Source organism: Pristiophorus japonicus, chromosome 3 (assembly GCF_044704955.1).
Source record: "Pristiophorus japonicus isolate sPriJap1 chromosome 3, sPriJap1.hap1, whole genome shotgun sequence".
NCBI lineage: Eukaryota > Metazoa > Chordata > Chondrichthyes > Pristiophoridae > Pristiophorus > Pristiophorus japonicus.
Genome location: NC_091979.1, coordinates 223,775,326 through 223,795,075, shown reverse-complemented (window position 1 = coordinate 223,795,075; position 19,750 = coordinate 223,775,326). Strand labels below are relative to the sequence as shown.

The window sequence follows — 19,750 nt, the reverse complement described above, 5'->3', positions numbered from 1 at the left end:
AAAAGCTTTGCTAAAGTCCATATACACTACATCGACTCTCTTGGTTACCTCTTCAAAAAATTCAATCAGGTTAGTCAAACACAATCTACCCTTAACGAATCCATGCTGACTGTCCCTAATTAATCCTTGCCTTTCCAAATGTAGATTCATGCTGTCTTTCAGGACTTTTTCCAATAATTTTCCCACCACTGAGGTTAAGCTGGCGGGCCTGTAATTACTCGGCCTATCCCTTTCTCCCTTCTTAAACAAGGGTACCACGTTAGCAGTCCTCCGGCACCATGCCCAAATCCAAAGAGGACTGGAAAATGATGATCCAGGCCTCTGCTATTTCCTCTTTTACTTCGCTCAACAGCCTGGGATGCATTTAATCTGGGCCTGGGCACTTATCTACTTTCAAAGCTACTAAACTCCTTAATACCTCCTCTCTCACTATGTTTATTTCATCCAGAATTTCACACTCCTCCTCAATAGCAGTATCTGCATTGCCCCTTTCCTTTGTGAAAACTGACGCAAAGTATTTGTTAAGAACCATACCAACATCTGCCTCCACACAGAGGTCTCTAATAGACCCTACCCTTTAGTTACCCTCTTGCTCTTAATATATTTATAGAACATCTTTGGGTTTTCCTTAATTTTACTAGCCAAGAATTTTTCATGCTCTCAGCATTCTTAATATCCTTTTTAATTTCACCTCTTAACTTTCTATATTCCTCCAATGATTCTATGGTATTTAGCTGTCGGTATATGACATAAGCTTCCCTTTTTTTCTTTATCCTCCCCTTCAAGTCCCTGGATATCCAGGAGGCTCTAGAATTGTTATTCCCAACCTTTTTCTTTAAGGGCACATGTTTGGCCTGAGCCTTCTGGATCTCCTTGAATGCCTCCCACTGTTCCGACACTGATTTACCCACAAGTAGCTGTTTCCAGTCTACTGTGGCCAAATCACTCCTCAACTTAGCAAAATTAACTTTTCCCCAAATTGGGATTTTATTCCAGGTCTATCCTTGTCCTTCTCCATAACTAACTTGAATCTGACTGAATTATGGTCACTGGCATCCAAGTGCTCTCCCACTAATATCCCTTCCACCTGCCCAGCTTCATTCCCCAAAACTAAATCCAAAACCGCCCCCTTGTGTTGGACTTGTTGCATACAGTCTAAAAAAGTTCTTTTGAATGCATTTTAAGAATTCCGCCCCCTTTATACCCTTCACACTATACTTGTCCCAATCAATATTAGGATAGTTAAAATCCCCTACTATTACTGCCCTATGGTTTTTGGACTTCACAGCAATTTGCCTACATATTTGCTCCTCTATCTCCCTCCCACTGTTTGTGGGTCTGTAGTACATGCCCAGCAGTGTGATCGGCCCATTTTTATTTTTCAATTCGACCCATATGGCCTCATTTGATGATCCCTCTTAACATATCCCTCCTCACCGCTGTAATAGTTTCTTTAATCAATACTGCGATCCCCACCTCCTTTTTACCCCCTCTCTGTCTTGTCTAAAATTCCTGTACGAGGAATATTGATCTGCTAAACCTGTCCCTCTTTCAGCCATGTCTCTGTAATGGCTATAATGTCATACTCCCAAGTGTCTACCTGTGCTTTTAGCTGATTCGCCTTATTCGCTGTACTCCGTGCATTAAAGTATATACCATTTAACACAGGAAGACCTCCTTGATTACTACTTACTAACCCTTGTTTCCTCTGTCTTACAAATTTGCTTTCTAAATTCTTGCTATCCAATTTCTGCTTTACTTCTTTCCCTATTGAATTTGTTCTCAGGTTCCTATCCCCCAGCCAAGCTAGTTTAAACTCTCCCCATAGCACTAGCAAAACTCCCCACGAGGATATTGGTCCCTGCGCTGTTGAGGTGCAACCCGTCCGGTTTGTACAGGTCCCATCTCCCCCAGAAGCGGTCCCAATGCCTCAGGAATTTAATGCCTCCCTCCTACACCAACTCTTCAGCCACGCGTTCATCTTCTCTATCATTCTATTCTTGTACTCAATTAGCACCGGTAGTAACCCGGAGATTACTACCTTTAAGGTCCTACCCGTTAATTTTCTTCCTAGCTCCCTAAATTCTGCCTGTAGGACCTCATCCCTCTTTCTACCTATGTCGTTGGTCCCGATATGGGCCACGACCTCCAGCTGTTTACCCTCTCCCCCAGAATGCCCTGCGTCTGCTCTGTGATATCCTTGTCCCTGGCACCAGGGAGGCACCATACCATTCTGGAATCACGTCTGCGGCTGCAGAAACGCCTCTCTGTTCCCCTAACTATAGAATCCCCTATCACTAGAGCCCTTTTATTCTTCGGCCCTCCCCCCTGTGCAGCTGAGCCACCCGTGGTGCCTTGGACTTGGCTCTGGCTGCACTCCCCAGAGGGACCATTGCCCTCACCAGTGCTCAGAAGTGAATATCGGTTTGAAAGCGAGATGGACTCACGTGGGGAACTCCTACTCTACTTGCCTAGCATTCTTACTCCATCTGGTGGTCACCCGCTTCCCCTCTGCCTACATACTTTTAAGCTGCTAGGTGATCACCTCTTGAAACGTGCTATCAACATTGCTCTCAGCCTCGCGGATTCAGCATATTGACTCCAGCCGCTGCTCATGCTCCGAAACGCGGAACTCGAGTAGTTGAGGCTGGAGACACTTCCTGCACACATGGTTGTCTAGGCCGTGCGAAGCGTCCAGGATTTCCCACATGCCGCAGGATGTGCACTCCACAGGACAAAACTGCCTTGCCATCCCTCTAATCAGACTTATCTAATTAAAAAGAAAAAGAGAGATGCTTACCAATCAAACAGCCAACCACTTACCTGCCTGGACGAAGGGCTGTGAGCTCCTTGTCAGAAGTGAACTCCTCGCCTACCGCCGGCCCTCCTGCTCTTCAGACACCTGGCCTCCCGAACTCATCGAGGCCGGGGCCATTCCCGAACTCCTGGACTCTCCCGAACTCCCGGCTTCTCGGACTCTCCCAAATTCACGGACTCTCCCGAACTGTCTGACTCCCAGACTCATGGACTCTCGGACACCAGGGAAAATGCCCCTGTTCATCTTCGAAATAGCAAAGTATAAGATGCCATGGGATCTTATGCGTCCACCAGAGAGAACAGAAGGGACCTCATCCAAACGATGGCACCCGCTACAGTGCAGCTTTCCTCCAGTACTGCCCCTCCGATAGTGCAGCGCTCCCTTCGTATTGCCCCTCCATTAGAGCAGCGCTCCCTCAGTACTGCCCCTCTGACAGTGCAGTGCTCCATCAGTACTGCCCCTCCAACAGTGCAGCGCTCCCTCAGTACTTCCCCTCCGATAGAGCAGCGCTCCCTCAGTGCTGCATTCAGAGAATGGCAATGGCTGAATGGCCCCGTGTTGTGCTGTACAGTTCGATGACCAGGTTGTCTGCTCTGCTTTTCACCAAAAGAGATGTTGAGGATTCTGTGCAGACCCTCCCTGATTAATGTGGCTAGGTCTGTTATCTAACTGTGGAATTTGTGTTTTTTTAATCTAGCAATTGACACTGAACTGACTGGTTTACATTCTATCAGCTCACCGTCTGCACACCTGAGGTAAGGACTCCTCGGATTGTACAACGTAACTAACTCTCCTACAGAGACGGAAATTGTTCTCCTTGGAGCAGAGACGGTGAAAGGGAGATGGGCCAGAATGGTACCACTGGTGAGAGACGCCAGCCTGGATTGTGGGGATCGACTCTCTAGCTTGGGGGCTCGAATCCACAAACTTCTTACTCAGACAGAAAGAGTGAGATCCACTGAGTCACAGCTATGACCAAAAGTTTTGTCAAAGCAATGGTTTTTAAGCAGCATCTTAGAGGAGAGAGAGGGAAAGCTGGAGAGGTTTAGGGTGGGAATTCAGGCTAGGCAGCTGATGGCATGGCCATCAATGATAGACCAATGGAAATTGGGGAACACAAGAGGTCAGAATTGGAGGAGCGCAGAGATCTCTGAGGGTAACTAGAGAAAGAGTGGGACCTATTAGAGACTATAAAGAAAATCTGTGTGTGGAGGCAGAAGACAGTATGTTAATGAATACTTTGCATCTGTTTTCAGAAATGGGAGGGGTGATGCAGACTTTGCAATGATGGAGGAGGAGTGTGAAATATTAGACGAAATAAATATAGTGAGCGAGGAAATATAAAGGGGCATGGCAGCTTTTAAAATGGATAAATCCCCAAGCCCGGATGAAATGTATCCCAGGCTGTTGAGAGAAGCAAAAGAGGAAATAGCAGAGACTCTGAACATCATTTTTCAATCCTCTCTGGCTACAGGTGCTGGCGCCAGAGGACTGGAGGACTGCTAATGTTGTACTTTTGAATAAAAAAGGAGAAAGAGATAGACCGAGTAATTACAGCCCAGTCAGCCTAACTTCGGTGGTGGGGAAATTATTGGAAAACATCCAGAGGGACAGGATAATCTTCATTTGGAAAGACATGGATTAATCAAGGACAGTCAGCATGGATTTGTTAAGGGAAGGTCATGTTTGACTAGATTGAATTTTTCGAGGGCGTAACGAGGAGAGTCGATGAGGACAGTGCGCATTATGTAGTGTGTATGGATTTTAGCAAAGCTTACATCCTAGGGTCTTAAAAGAAGTGGTTGCAGAGATAGTGGATGCATTGGTTGTAATCTACCAAAATTCTCTGGATTCTGGGGTGGTCCCAGTGGATTGGAAAACCGCAAATGTAATGCCCCTATTTTAAAAAAGAGGTAGACAAAAAGCAGGAAACTATAGACCAGTTAGCCTAACATTTGTTGTTGGGAAAATGCTGGAGTCCATTATTAAGGAAGCAGCAGTAGGACATTTGGAAAAGCATGATTCAATCAAGCAGAGTCAGCATGGTTTTATAAAAGGGAAATTATGTTTGACAAATTTGTTGGCGTTCTTTGAGGATGTAATGAGCAGGGTGGATAAGTGGGAACCAGTGGATGTGGTGTATTTGGATTTCCAGAAGACCTTCGATAAGGTGCCACATAAAAGGTTACTGCACAAGATAAAAGCTCATGGGATTGGAGGTAATATATTAGCATGGATAGAGGATTGGCTAACTAACCAAAAACAGAGAGTCAGGATAAATGGGTAATTTTCCGGTTGGCAAACCGAGACTAGCAGGGATCGGTGCTGGGTCCTCAACTATTTACAATCTACATTAATGACTTGGATGAAGGGACCGAGTATAATGTAGCCAAGTTTGCTGATGATACAAAGATGGGTGGGAAAGCAAATTGTGAGGAGGACACAAAAAATCTGCAAAGGGATATAGACAGGCTAAGTGAGTGGGCAAAAATTTGGCAGATGGAGTATGTGGGAAAATGTGAGGTTATCCACTTTAGCAGATATAATAGAAAAGCAAATTATAATTTAAATGGAGAAAAATGGCAAAGTGCTGCAGTACAGAGGGACCTGGGGGTCCTTGTGCATAAAACACAAAACGTTATTATGCAGGTACAGCAAGTAATCAGGAAGGCAAATGGAATGTTGGCCTTTATTGCAAGGGGGATAGAATATAAAAGCAGAGAAGTCCTGCTACAACTGTACAGGGTATTGGTGAGACCACACCTGGAGTACTGCGTACAGTTTTGGTCTCCATATTTAAGGAAGGATATACTTGCATTGGAGGCTGTTCAGAGAAGGTTCACTCGGTTAATTCCGGAGATGAAGTGATTGACTTATGACAAGTTGAGTAGGTTGGGCCTGTACTCTTTGGAGTTCAGAAGAATGAGAGGTGATCTTATTGAAGCATATAAGATAATGAGGGGACTTGACAAGGTGGATGCAGAGAGGGTATTTCCACTCATAGGGAAAACTAAAACTAAAATGGGTCATCCATTTAAAACTGAGATGAGGAGGAATTTCTTCTCTGAGGATTGTAAATCTATGGAATTCTCTGCCCCAGAGAGCTGTGGAGGCTGGGTCTTTGAATATATTTAAGGCGGAGATAGACAGATTTTTGAGCGATAAGGGAGTAAAGGGTTATGGGGAGCAGGCAGGGAAGTGGAGCTGAGTCCAAGATCAGATCAGCCATGATCTTATTGAATGGCGGAGCAGACTCTAGGGGCCAAATGGCCTACTCCTGCTCCGATTTCTTATGTTCTTAAGGTCCCACATGGCAGACTGGTCACGAAAGTAATAACCAAGGGAATCCATGGCAAAGTTGCAAGTTGGATCGAAGGCAGGAAGCAAAGTCTTAATGGTTGATGGGTGTTTTGTGACTGGAAGGCTGGATCCAGTGGGGTTCCGCAGGGCTCAGTGCTGGGTCCCTTGCTTTTTGTGGTATATATCAATGACTTGGACTTGAATGTTGGTGGTATGATTAAGAAGTTTGTAGATGACACTAAAATAGGCTGTGTGGTTGATAATGAAGAAGAAAGTTGCAGACTGCAGGAAGATATCAATGTACTGGTCAAGTGGTCGGAACAGTGGCAAATGGAATTCAATCAGATAAGTGTGAGGTAATGCATTTGGGGAGGTCTAACAAGGCAAGGGAATACACATTAAATGGTGCGACACTGAAAAGTGTAGCGAAACAAAGGGACCTTTGAGTGCAGGTCCACAGATCCCTGAAGGTAACAGGCCAGGTTTAGATAAGGTGGTTAAGAAGGCATATAGAATATTTGCCTTCATAAGTCGAGGCATGGAATACAAGATCAAGGAGGTTATACTTGAACGGTATAAAACACTGGTTAGGCCGCAGCTGGAGTACTGTGTGCAGTTCTGGTCACCACATTACAGGAAAGATGTGATTGCACTGGAAAGAGCGCAGAGGAGATTTATAAGAATGTTGCCTGGACTGGAGAATTTGGCTATGAGGAAAGATTGAAGATGCTGGGTCTGGAACAGAGGAGGCTAAGGGGAGACCTGATTGAGGTGTTTAAAATAATGGGGGGCCTGGATTCAGTGGATAGGAAGGACCTGTTCCCTTGGCAGAGGGGTCAACAACCAGAGGGCATAGATTTAAAGTAATTGAGGGGAGGTATAGAGGAGAAATGAGGGGAAATGTCTTCACCCAGAGGGTGGTGGGGGTCTGGAACTCACTGCCTGAAAGGGTGGTAGAGGCAGAAATGCTCAGCACATCGTAAAATGCTGTAACCTACAGGGCTACGGACCAAGAGCTGGAATGTGGGATTAGGCTGGATAGGTCTTGTTGGCCAGCATGATGGGCTGAAATGGCCTCCTTCCGTGCTGTAAATTTCTATGATTCTTTGATTGTATGGGCTTGAGCAGGTTACAGAGATAGGGAGTGTTGCAGGGCTGGAGGAGGTTACAGAGATAGGGAGGGGTGTAGGGCTGCAGGAGGTTACAGAGATGGGGAGGGGTGTAGGGCTGGAGGAGGTTACAGAGATAGGGAGGGGTGTAGGGCTGGAGGAGGTTACAGAGATGGGGAGTGATGTAGGGCTGGACGAGGCGTTAGAGATAGAGAGGGGTGAAGCCATTGAAGGATTTGAACACGAGGATGAGAATTTTTAAATCGAGGCGTTGTCAGACCAGGAGCCGATGCAGATCCGCGAGAACAGGCCTTTGTGATGGATGAACGGATGGTGCGAGTTAGGATATGGTGCAGCAAAGTTTCGGATGAGGTGAAGGTGATGGAGGGTGGGAAGTGTGATTCCGACTCGGAGAGCATTGGAATAGTTGAGTCTGGAGGTTAACAAAGGACAAGGATGAGGGTTTCAGCAGCAAATGAACTGAGGTGGGGTGGAGCTGGATAGGTGGAAGTAGGTGGTCTTGGTGATGGGAGAGGGCTGCAGGGTTGGAAACGGCGATCGGGGTCAGATATGGCGGCTTGGTTGCGAACAGTCTGGTTCAGCCTCAGAGTGAAAAGGAGTTTCTAACCAGAATTTCCATTACCCGCAGCCTGTTTGACTCTCCGGAGGAGCGTTATCAGAAACTGAAGCCGAGCGTGATGCGTTTCACCGTCTCCCAGATTGGTATGTGGCATAGGCAAATTGAGTCACAAATAAAGGGGAATTAGATAAACACTTGAAAAAGAATAATGGCCCGGAACCTGTGGTCGGGATGACGCAAGCTGGCAGCGTTCACCATTATTCCGCCTTTGAAACTGACCGCTACTTCAGGATTTGGCTCATGCGCATGCGGAAATCCTGAAGTTCCTGTCTGCCATTCACTGTTCTGACACTGGCTGTGTTGTTACCCCCCCCCCCCCCCCCCACAGTGCCGGCGATCAGTGAAATCATGCAAATTGGGAAACTGAAAGTTCAAGTCCCACTCCAGAGACATGATCTAAGCTGACACTCAGTGCAGCACACCCTCAGCACTGCACTGTCGGAGGTGTTATCTTTTGGATGAGATGTTAAACCGAGGCCTCATCTGTGCTCTCAGGTGGACGTAAAAAAATCCCGTGGCACTACTTCGAAGAAGAGCAGGCGAGTTATTCCCGGTGTCCTGGCCAATATTTATCCCTTAATCAGCATAACAAAAAACAGATTATCTGATCATTTTCACATTGCTGTTTGTGGGAGCTTGCTGCGCGCAAATTGCCTGCGGAATTTCCCACATTACAACAGTGACTACACTTCAAAAGTACTTCATTGGCTGTAAAGCACTTTGAGACGTCCGGTGGTGGTGAAAGATTTATATAAATGCTAGTCTTTCTTCTGCATTAATTGCGCTGTTAAATTCCCCACTAAAAGTTAGACCCAAAGGGATTCGGTGTAACTGGGGGTTTCACAGTGTTATTACAGCTAAAAAAAAAATGTTAAGGGGCTGGAAAACTAATTTAAATTTTGTGTAGTATGAAATATGTGCACTTTAATAAAAAATAAAAATTTTTCTGAAATTTTCCAAAGAATTTCAAAAAATATTTTTAAAAGTTTGTCCCTCTTTGTTTCGGATTTCCTTTTCCCCAGTGTGACTCCCGAGCTTTCTGTTTAAAGTTTGTCCATCTTTGTTTGGGGTTTGTCTATCCCCAGTGTGAGTCCCAAACTTTCTTTAGCTCCCTCTAACGTTTTTTTTTAAAATTAGAATTTTAAGAGCGTACTCTATTTCTTGTTTTCTGTCTGAGAATTCTGCATTTTGATTGGCTGCTTCGATACCCCGTTGACATCATAGCAGTTCGCACAAGGGCTTTCCGCATCAGTGTTCCCTCTAAGCTCTCTGCTGGACTCGTGTAGCCCGGGACTGGCTTTTCCAGTGTAAAGTTTTGTAGATGAATGGGCTGTGCATCCAAAAATAAATGGGGGGGGCCGTTGATTTGAATTGAAGGTGGGTAAACATGAAGTTCTCGACAGTGATGGCGAGATCGTTGCACACAGCGTACATCGGGATCAGTGGCGAACGCCTTCACTTTGTTGCTGACCACAAATTCCAGGCCAATATGCCACGAAATGGGGGAAAAGTGGGAAGTATGGGACTAATTAGACAGTGTTTTCAAAGAGCCAGCACAAGTTTCGATGGGCCGAATGGCCTCCTTCTGGGCTGCATGATGCTATTTTGAAATAAACTGCTGTCTTTCTCGTCTCTCACTTCTCTTCCAGGAAAGGAACAGATAAACAGGAAAGACAACAATCTGGGGCTCTCTTCTATAGAAAGGAGAAGGCCGAATTGTTGGAGGTCTTAAAAATTCTGAAGGGTTCGATAGGGTAAACGTAGAGAAGATGTTTTCACTTGTGGGGGAGATCAAAACCAGGGGACCATAAATATAAGATAGTCACAAATAAATCCAATAGGGAATTCAGGAAAAACTTCTTCACCAGAGAGTAGTGAGCATGTGGAACTCGCTACCACGGGGAGGAGTGTCGGTCTCCTTATCTAAGGAAGGATATACTGGCTTTAGAGGGGGTGCAACAAAGGTTCACTTGATTGATCCTTGGATGAAAGGGTTGTCCTATGAGGAGAGATTGATATTCCCTCAAGTTTAAAAGAATGGGAGATGATCTCATTGAAATGTATACAATTCTTCAGTGGCTTGACACGGTAGATGCAGAGAGGTTGTTTCTCCTGGCTGGAGAGTCCAGAAATGGAGGGCATAATATCAGGATAAAGTGCAGCCATTTAGAACTGAGATGAGGAGAAATTTCTTCACTCTGAGGATTGTGAATTTTTAAAATTCTCTCTCCCAGAGGGCTGTGGATGCTCAGTCGTTGACTATATTTAGGATGGGGAACGATAGATTTTTGGACTCTAGGGGAATCAAGGGATATAGAATCATAGAAATTTACAGCAGGGAAGGAGGCCATTTTGGCCTATTGTGTCCACACCAGCTGACCAAGAGCTATCCAGCCTAATCCCACTTTCCAGCTCTTGGTCCGTAGCCCTGTAGGTTACAGCATTTTAAGTGCACATCCAAGTATTTTTTAAATGTGGTGAGGGTCTCTGCCTCGACCACCCTTTCAGGCAGTGAGTTCCAGACTCTCACCACCCTCTGGGTGAAGACATTTGCCCTCATATCTCCTCTAAACTTCCTCCCAATTACTTTAAATCTATGTCCCCTGGTTGTTGACCCTACTGCCAAGGGAAACAGGTCCTTCCTATCCACTCTACCCCAGCCCCTCATAATTTTATACACCTCAATCAGGTTTCCCCTCAGCCTCCTCTGTTCCAAAGAAAACAGACCCAGCATCTCCAATCTTTCCTCATAGCCAAAATTCTCCAGTCCAGGCAACATTCTTGTAAATCTCCTCTGCACCCTCTCTAGTACATCTTTCCTGTAATGTGGTGACCAGAACTGCATGCAGTACTCCAGCCATGACCTAACCAGTGTTTTATACAGTTCAAGCAAAACCTCCTTGCTCTTGTATTCCATGTATCGACTTATAAAGGCAAGTATTCCATATGCCTTCTTAACCACCTTATCTACCTGACTTGCTACTTTCAGGAATCTTTGGACTTATGGGGAGAGGGCAGGAAAGTGGAGTTGAGGTGAAGATCGGCCATGATCTTATTGAAGGACTTGTGGCCAACTGCTGCTCCTAATTTTTATGTTCTATTGAACAGAATAGATGCATTTAAGGGGAAGCTAGATAAACACGGGAGAGAGAAAGGAATAAAATGTCATGCTGCTAGGGTGAGATGAAGAGGGGTGGGAGGAGGCTCGTGTGGAGCATAATCACCGGCACGGACCTGTTGGGCCAAATAGTCAATTTCTGTGCTGTGAAGTCAATGTAATGTTTCCTCTAATCGATGGTACACAAACCCTGGGTGTATTTATCCTAATTTTTGAACCATCGCCGATCTTTAACCATCTCCCTTTCTCCCTTTTGTTCAAAGGTCTCTCCTTGTTTACCCAGCAATCTGACTCGACCAATGGGTGAGTGAATCCATCTGGGGTTGGATTGGGGACAGGGTGCAATGAGGGGAGAGACTGACCTTGCACCCCACTTGGACCTGGGGTCAAAAAGGCCTCACATTCGCCTGTGTCGGCAATACAGAGGTTGAGCGAGTTGTTGGGTTGGTTTTGGAAGGAAAGGTAGCAGGGTGATCAGCAGCTGTTCGTGGCGCAGAACTGCTTCTGAACCGGATGCCGCACCTATTCGAAGATACAACTCAATATTTAGCTTGCAAGCCCGACAACCCTCCCTATTTCTGTAAACTCCACCAGCCCTACCACCTTCTCTATCTCTGTAACCTCCTCCAGGCCTAAAACTCTCCCTATCTCTGTAACCTACACCAGTCCTACAACTCCCCCTGTCTCTTCTGGCCCTAGAACCCTCATTATCTCTGTAATCGCCTCCAGCTCGATAAGTCTCTCTGTAAGCTTCTTCAGCCCTTACAAGATTCCCTATCTCTGTAACTTCCTCCATCTCTACAATCCTCCCTATATCTAATCTCCTCCAGCCCTATCATGCTCTCTCTCTCTCTAACCTCCTCCAGCTGTACAAACCTCCCGATCTCCATAACCTCCTCCAGTCCTACCCCCCCCCCCCCCCACTCCCCCTGTCTCTGTAACCTCTTCCGGCCCTACAACCCTCCTTATCTCTATAACGTCCTCCAGCCCTACAACCCTCCTTATCTCTAACCCCCTCCAGCCCTACAACTCTTTCCAATCTCTGGGAATCTGCCCTGCCCTACAAGCCTCCCTATCTCTGTAATCAACTCCAGCCCGATTACCTTCCCTATATCTGTAACCTCCTCCAGTCCTGCAACACTCACTATCTTTATAACCTCCAGTCCTAGAACCTTCTTCAGCCCGACAAACCTCCCCATCTCTGTAACCACCTGCTGCCATTCAACACTCACTATCTCTGTAACTTCCTCTCGCCCTACAACCCTCCTTATCTGTGTTACCTCTTCCGGCCCCAAACCCTCCCTATCTCTAACTTCCTTCAGCCCTATAACCGTTCCTTTATCTGTAACTTCCACCAGCCCGACAACCCTCCCTGTCTCTGTAAGCTTCTCAAGCCCCTACAAGACTCCCTATCTCTGTAACCTCGTCCAGCCTCTACAACCCTCCATATCACTGTAACCTCCTCCAGCCCTACAACTGTCTTTATCTCCTGTAACCTCCTCCAGCCCTACAACCCTCACTATCTCTAACCTCCTCCAGCCCTACAACCCTCCCTATATCTGTAACCTCCTCCAGCCCTACAACCCTCCCTATCTCTCTAACCTCTTCCAGCCCTACAAACCTCCCTATCTCTGTAACCTCCTCCTGCCGTTCAACACTCCCTATCTCTGTAACCTCTTCCGGCCTTACAACCCTTCTTATCTCTGTAACCACCTCCAGTCCTACAACCCTTCCTTGCTCCGTAACCTCCTACAAACCGACAACCCTCCTTATCTCTGTAACCTCTTCCGCATTACGACTTTCCTGATCTCTGTAACCTCCACTAGCCCTACAACCCTCCCTATCTCTAACCTCCTACAGCCCTTCCTTTGCTTAAGCTTAAATAAAGGAGACTACAAAGGTACAAGGGCAGAGTTGGCTAAAGTGGACTAGGATGGTTGATGAACAGTGGCGTACATTTAAGGAGATATTTCTCAACTCTCAAGAAAAATATATTCCAGTGAGCAGGAAAGGATATAAAATAAAAGATAGCCATCCGTGGCTAACTAAAGAAATAAAGGATGGTATCCAATTAAAAACAAGGGCATATAAAGTGGCCAAAACTCATGGGAGGACAGAAGATTGGGAAGCTTTTAAAAGCCAGCAAAGAATGACTAAAAAAATGATTAAGAAAGGGAACATAGACTATGAAAGTAAACTAGCACGAAATATAAAAACAGATAGCAAGAGTTTCTATAGGTATATAAAAAGGAAAAGCTAAAGTAAATGTTGGTCCCTTAGAGGACAAGACCAGGTGTTAGTGCGAATGTTCTCTGGAAGAATCACTCGTCGCTCCGGGTTGGTCCATACATCAAAACGGTTTATTACGCCGGCGGGGAGATGAAGCCACTGGTTCATCCAGGCACCCCTCTCCACTGAGCAAAGGATATTTTTCTGTTTTACAACAGTTTACTACAGTTACATCAGCCCATTTCGGCTGGACATATCCAATCATACTGATTATAGATTACATATAGATTCAATTAGGCCAATAGAATTGGTCTCTAAACATCAGGTGGCTGCGTGATTGCCTCATGTATTACTAAGGGTTACTCATGGTCTTGTGACATTGTCCAGGCTCCTCCCTTATCTCACTGTCCTTGGGTGCTGTCTCTGTGTAGTTTCCTTATCTCAATCCTGTTACAGGAGTACTATTGTTCTATCATTCTACCGGGACATCTTGTCTGGGGCCTGGAAGCCTGTTGATTAAATACATCTGCTGAGCTCGTCTTTTCTGTGTATTCATGTGTGAGGAACGGCAGTTATCAGTAACTAGGAATGTGGTCAATTCTGCTAGCTGTACTCCCTTAGTGCTTTGCTGAATCACTGGCAGCCATCTTTATATATATATATATATATCCTGCCACCATTTTACACACACATATTTAATTCTAACCTTATGCCACAGATGCCTTTGCTCTATGGAAAACACCCTTCAACACCGGGGAATTAGTAATGGGGAACATAGAGATGGCAGAAATTCTGAACAAATATCAATCTTTACGGTAGAGGACACTAAAAATATCTCAACAGTGGATTGTCAAGGGGCTATAGCGGGGAAGAACTTAACACAATCACAATCACTAAGGAGATGGTACTCAGTAAGATAATGGAACTAAAGGCTGATAAATCCTCTGGACCTGATGGCTTGCATCCTAGGATCTTAAGAGAAGTAACAGCTGGGATAGTGGATGCATTGGTTGTAATTTACCAAAATTCCCTGGATCCTGGGGAGGTCCCAGCAGATTTGAAAACTGCAAATGTAACGGCCCTATTTTTAAAAAAAAGGAGGCTGACAAAAAGCAAGAAACTATAGACCACTTAGCTTAACATCTGCGGTTGGGAAAATGTTGGAGTCCGTTATTAAATAATTCATAGCAAGACATTTGGAAAAGCAAAATTGTCTGGCAGAGTCAGCATGGATTTATGAAAGGGAAGTCATGTTTGACAAATTTGCTGGAGTTCTTTGAGGATGTAAGGGACAGGGTGGATAAAGGGGAACCAGTGGTGTATTTGGACTTCCAGAAGGCATTTGACAAGGTGCCAAATAAAAGGTTACTGCACAAGATAAAAGTTCACGGGGTTGGGGGTAATATATTAGCATGGATGGAGGATTGGCTAACTAACAGAAAACAGAGTAGGGATAAATGATTGATTCTCAGGTTGGCAATCAGTAACTAGTAGGGTGCTGCAGGGATCAGTGCTGGGACTCCAACTATTTGCAATCGATACTAATGACTTGGAAGAAGAGACTGAGTGTAACGTAGCCAAGTTTGCTGACGATAAAAAGCAATGTGTTAGGAGGACACAAAAAATCTGTAAAAGGACATAGACAGGCTAAGTGAGTGCAAAAATTTGGCAGATGGAGTATAATGTTGGAAAGTATGAAGTTATGCACTATGGCAGAAAAAAATCAAAGAGCAAGTTATTATTTAAATGGAGAAAAATTGCAAAGTGCCGCAGTACAGCGGGACCTGGGGGTACTTGTGCATGAAAAACAAAAGGATAGTATGCAGGTACAGCAAGTGATCAGGAAGGCCAATGGAAACTTGGCCTTTATTGCAAAGGGGATGGAATATAAAAGCAGCGAAGACTTGCTACAGTTATACAGAGTATTGGTGAGGCCACACCTGGAATACTGCGTGCAGTTTTGGTTTCCATATTTAAGAAAGGATATACTTGCTTTGGAGGCAGTTCAGAGAAGGTTCACTCGGTTGATTCTGGAGATGTGGGGGTTGACTTATGAGGAACGGTTGAGTAGGTTGCGCCTCTACTCATTGGAATTCAGAAGAATGAGAGGTGATTGTATCGAAACGTCTAAGATTATGAGGGGGCTTGACAAGGTGGATGCAGAGAGGATGTTTCCACTGATAGGGGAAACTAGAACTAGAGGGCATAATCTTAGAATAAGGGGCTGCCCATTAATAGCTGAGATGAGGAGAAATTTATTCTCGTAGGGTTGTAAATCTGTGGAATTCGCTGCCTTAGAGAGCTGTGGAAGCTGGGTCATTGAATAAATTTAAGACAGAGATAGACAGATTCTTATCCGATAAGGGAATGAGGGGTTATGGGGAGTAGGCAGGGAAGTGGACCTGAGTCCATGATCGGATCAGCCATGATCGTATTATTGGCAGAGCAGGCTCGAGGGGCCGCATGTCCTACTCCTGCTCCTATTTCTTGCGTTCTTTCTCTGTAACCTCCACCAGCCCGACAAGACTCCCTATCTCTGTAACCTGCTCCGGCCCTTCAACCCTCCCTATCTCTAACCTCCAGCCTTACAACCCTCCTTATCTCTTATCTTCCTCCGGCTCTACAACCCTCCCTATCTCTCTAACCTCTTCCGGTCCTACAACTTTCCATATCTCTGTAAACACCTCAGCCCTACAACCCTCTCCATCTCTGAAATCTCCTCCAGCCCCTACAACCTTCCATATCACTGTAACCTCCACCAGCCCTGCAAGACTCCCGATCTGTTTAACCTCATCCAGCCCTACAACCCTCCCTATCTCAGATACCTCCACCAGCCCAAAAAACCTGCCTATCTTTGTAACCTCCTCCTGCTGTTCAACCCCCCCCTCCATTATCTGTAATCTCCTCCAGCCCTACAACCCTCCTGTCTCTGTAACCTCCTTCAGCCCTACAACCTTCTCTCTCTCTGTAACTTCCTCCAGCCCTACAGCCCTCCCTATCTGTAATCTCCTCTAGCCCTACTACCTTCCTTATCTCTGTAACCTCCTGCAGCCCTGAAACCCTCCATATTCCTTTCATCTTCTCCAGCCCTACAACCTTCCCGATCTCTCTAACCTCCTCCAGCCCCACAAAACTCCCTATCTTTATAACCTCCTCTGGTCCTAGAACCTTCCCTATCTCTCTAACTTTATCTAGCCCTACAAGCCTCTCTATATCAGAAACCTCCACCAGCTCTACAACTCTCCCTATCTCTGTCACCTCCTCCTGCTGTTCAACACTCCCTATCTCTCTAACTTCTTGCGGTCTTACAACTCTCCATATCTCCTGTAAACTCCTCCAGCCCTACAACCCTCCCTATCTCTAACCTCCTACAACCCTTCCTTTCTCTGTAACCTCCACTAGCCCTACAGGACTTCCGATCTGTGTAATCTCCTCCATCCCTACAACCCTCCCTATCTCTCTAACCTCTACCGGCTCTACAACTCTCCATATTTCTGGAACCTCCTCCAGCCCTACAACCTTGCCTATCTTTAACCTCCTACAACCCTTCCTTATCTCTGAAACCTCCTCCAGCTCTACAAGTCTCCTTGTCTCTGTAAGCTTCTCCAGCCCCTACAAGACTCTCTATCTCCGAAACCGCCACCAGCCCGAAAAACCTGCCTATCTCTGTAACCTCTTCCTGCTGTTCAACCTCTTTCCCCCCCCCCCCCTCCTTTATCTGTAACCTCCTCCAGCCCTACAACCCTCCTGTTTCTGTAACCTCTTCCAGCACTACAACCGCTCCTTATCTCTAACCTCCTCCAGCTCGACAAGCCTCCCTGTCTCTGTAACCTTCTTCAGTCCTGACAACCCTCTATCACTGTAACCTCCAACAGCCCTACAGACTCCCTATCTCTGTTACCTCATCCAGCCCTACAACCCTCTCCATCTCTGTAAACTCCTCCAGCTCTACAACCCTACCTGCCTCTGTAACCTCCTTCAGCCCTGCAACCCTCCATCTCTAACCTGCTCCAGTCTGACAACCCTTCCTATCTCTAACTTCCTCCAGCCCTACAACCCTCCCTATCTCTGTAAACTCCTCCAAGTTCGTACAACCCTCCCTATCTTTGTAACCTCCTCCAACCCTACACCCCTCCCTATCTCTGTAACCTCCTCCAGCCCTACCACCCCCTCTATCTCTGTAACCTCCTTTCTGTAATGGCTATCCGATCATACCCATTTGTATCTATTTGTTCCGTGAACTCATCTATTTTGATATGAATGCCGCGTGCAGTCCGATAAAGAGCTTTTAAATGTGTTTTTTTTTTACCTTTTTTCTTGCGTTGACCCACCCCACTTTCTGATTCATCTTTATGTTTATACACTCTGTCCCTTCCTGTCACGCTCTGGTTTTCATTTCCCCCAGTGTTACCCTGCTCTATTGCCTTCTCCTTATTCTTTGACTTCTTAAATTTTTCGTTCAGCTGAACCTCCCTCCTCCCCCCCCCCCCCCCACTATTTCGTTTTGTGACCAGTCTGCCATGTGGGACCTTATCAAAAGCTTTGCTCAAATCCATATACGCACTGCCCTCATCGACCCTGCTGGTTACCTCCTCTCAAAATTCAATCAAGTTAGTCAGATGCGACCTTCCCTTCTATTTCTTCTTTTGCTTCTCTCAACAACCTGGGATACATTTCATCCGGGCCTGGGGATTTATCCACTTTCAAAGCTGCTAAGCCCTTAATACTGCCTCTACTATACTATACGTATCTCTTCTAATATGTCACACTCCTCCCTCATTGGAAAGCCTGCATCACCCCTCTCTTTTGTGAAAACGGTTGCAAAGTATTCATTAAGAATCCTACCCATGTCTTCCACCTCCACACACAGATTTCCTTTATGGTCTCTAGTTATCCTCTTGCTCTTAATGTATAAATATAACAACTTTGGGTTTTCTCTGATTTTAATTGCCAACATTCTTTCATGCTCTCTCTTTGCTTTCCTGATATCTTTTTTAATTGTACCCCTGCACTTCTTATACTCCTAGAGTTTCTGCAGTATTGAGTTCCCGGTATCTGTCATAAGCTTCCCTTTTTTTCTTTATCTTATCCTGTATATCCCTTGACATCCAGGGGGCTCGAGATTTGTTAGTCCCATCTTTTTTTTTAAGGGAACATACTTGGACCCTCAGGATCTCCTCCTTGAATGCCTCCCACTGCTCTGACACTGATTTACCATCAAGAAGCCGTTTCCAGTCCACTTTGGCCGAACCCCATCTCAGCTCAGCAAAATTGGCTTTACCCCAGTTGAAAACTTTTATTCCTGGCTCCCCTTTGTCCTTTTCCATAACTGCCCTAAATCTTACTGAATTATGATCACTAGCACCAAAATGCTCTCCCACTGATACCCCTTCCACCTGCCCCTCTTCATTCCCCAAAACCAAGTCCAGAACCGCCCCCTCCCTTGTTGGGCTTGTTACATTCTGGCTAAAGAAATTCTCCTGAATGCATTTTTGGAATTCTGTACCCTCTGTACCATTCACACTTGCTTTTTCCCAGTTAGGGTAGTTGAAATCCTCCACTATCACAGCTCTATAGTTTTTGCACTTCGCAGCAATTTGCCACATATTTGTTCTTCTATCTCCCTCTGACTGATTTGGGGTCTTTTCTACACTCCCAGTAGTGTGATCGCCATTTTTTTTGTTCTTTAATTCAACCAATATCGCTTTGTTTGATGATCCCTCTAACATATCATCCCTTCTCACTGCTGTAATTGTTTCATTAATCAATACTGCGACCCCCCCCCTCCTTTTTTACCCCCTTTCTATCCCGTCTGAAAATCCTGTAACCAGGAATGTTGAGCTGCCATACCTGCCCTTTCAGCCATGTCTCAGTAATAGCTATAATATCATACTCCCTAGTGTTGATCTGTGCTCTCAGCTCATCTGCCTTATTTCCTATACTCCTTGCATTGAAGTATATACCATTTAGTATTGCCATGCTCCCCTGTTGTCTATTTTCCAGCCATTGTTTCTTCTGTCTTCCAAATTCACTTTCTATTTTTACTTCTCTGGTGCCCAATTCCAGCTTTGCTTCTCGTTGCACTGAATCTACTCTCAGGTTCCCATCCCCCTGCCAAGCTAGTTTAAACCCTCCCCAACAGCACTAGCAAACCCTCCGCTGTGGATACTGGCCCCTGGCTCTGTTGAGGTGCAACCCATCCGGTTTGTATAGGTCCCACCTCCCCCAGAAACGGTCCCAATGCCTCACTAATCTAAAGCCCTCCCGCCTGCACCATTTCTCCAGCCACATATTCATCTGCTCTATCCTACTATTTCTGTACTCACTAGTATGTGGCACTGGCAGTAATCTGGAGATGATTACCTTTTGAGATCCTGCTTTTTAACTCTCTCCTAGCTCCCTAAATTCTGCCTGAAGGACCTCATCCCTTTTTCTATCTGTGTCATTGGTACCAATATGGACCACGACGATTGGCTGTTCTTCCACTCCCCACTCCCCACCCACCACTCCCAGAATGTCTTGCAGCTGCTCGGTGA

General features: G+C 45.7%; 1 protein-coding gene across 5 annotated transcripts in view; it reads left to right on the top strand.

Moving 5' to 3' along the window:
- Positions 1-19,750, top strand: part of LOC139260128 (poly(A)-specific ribonuclease PNLDC1-like) — a 166,785-nt gene that overhangs the window by 2,784 nt on the left and 144,251 nt on the right. For all 5 annotated transcript variants that reach the window (XM_070876318.1, XM_070876319.1, XM_070876320.1 and 2 more), the window contains 3 exons: positions 3,516-3,573; positions 7,877-7,950; positions 11,249-11,288. In XM_070876318.1, the coding sequence (XP_070732419.1) occupies positions 3,516-3,573; positions 7,877-7,950; positions 11,249-11,288 (172 nt within the window). The remainder of the gene's footprint in view (positions 1-3,515; positions 3,574-7,876; positions 7,951-11,248; positions 11,289-19,750) is intronic.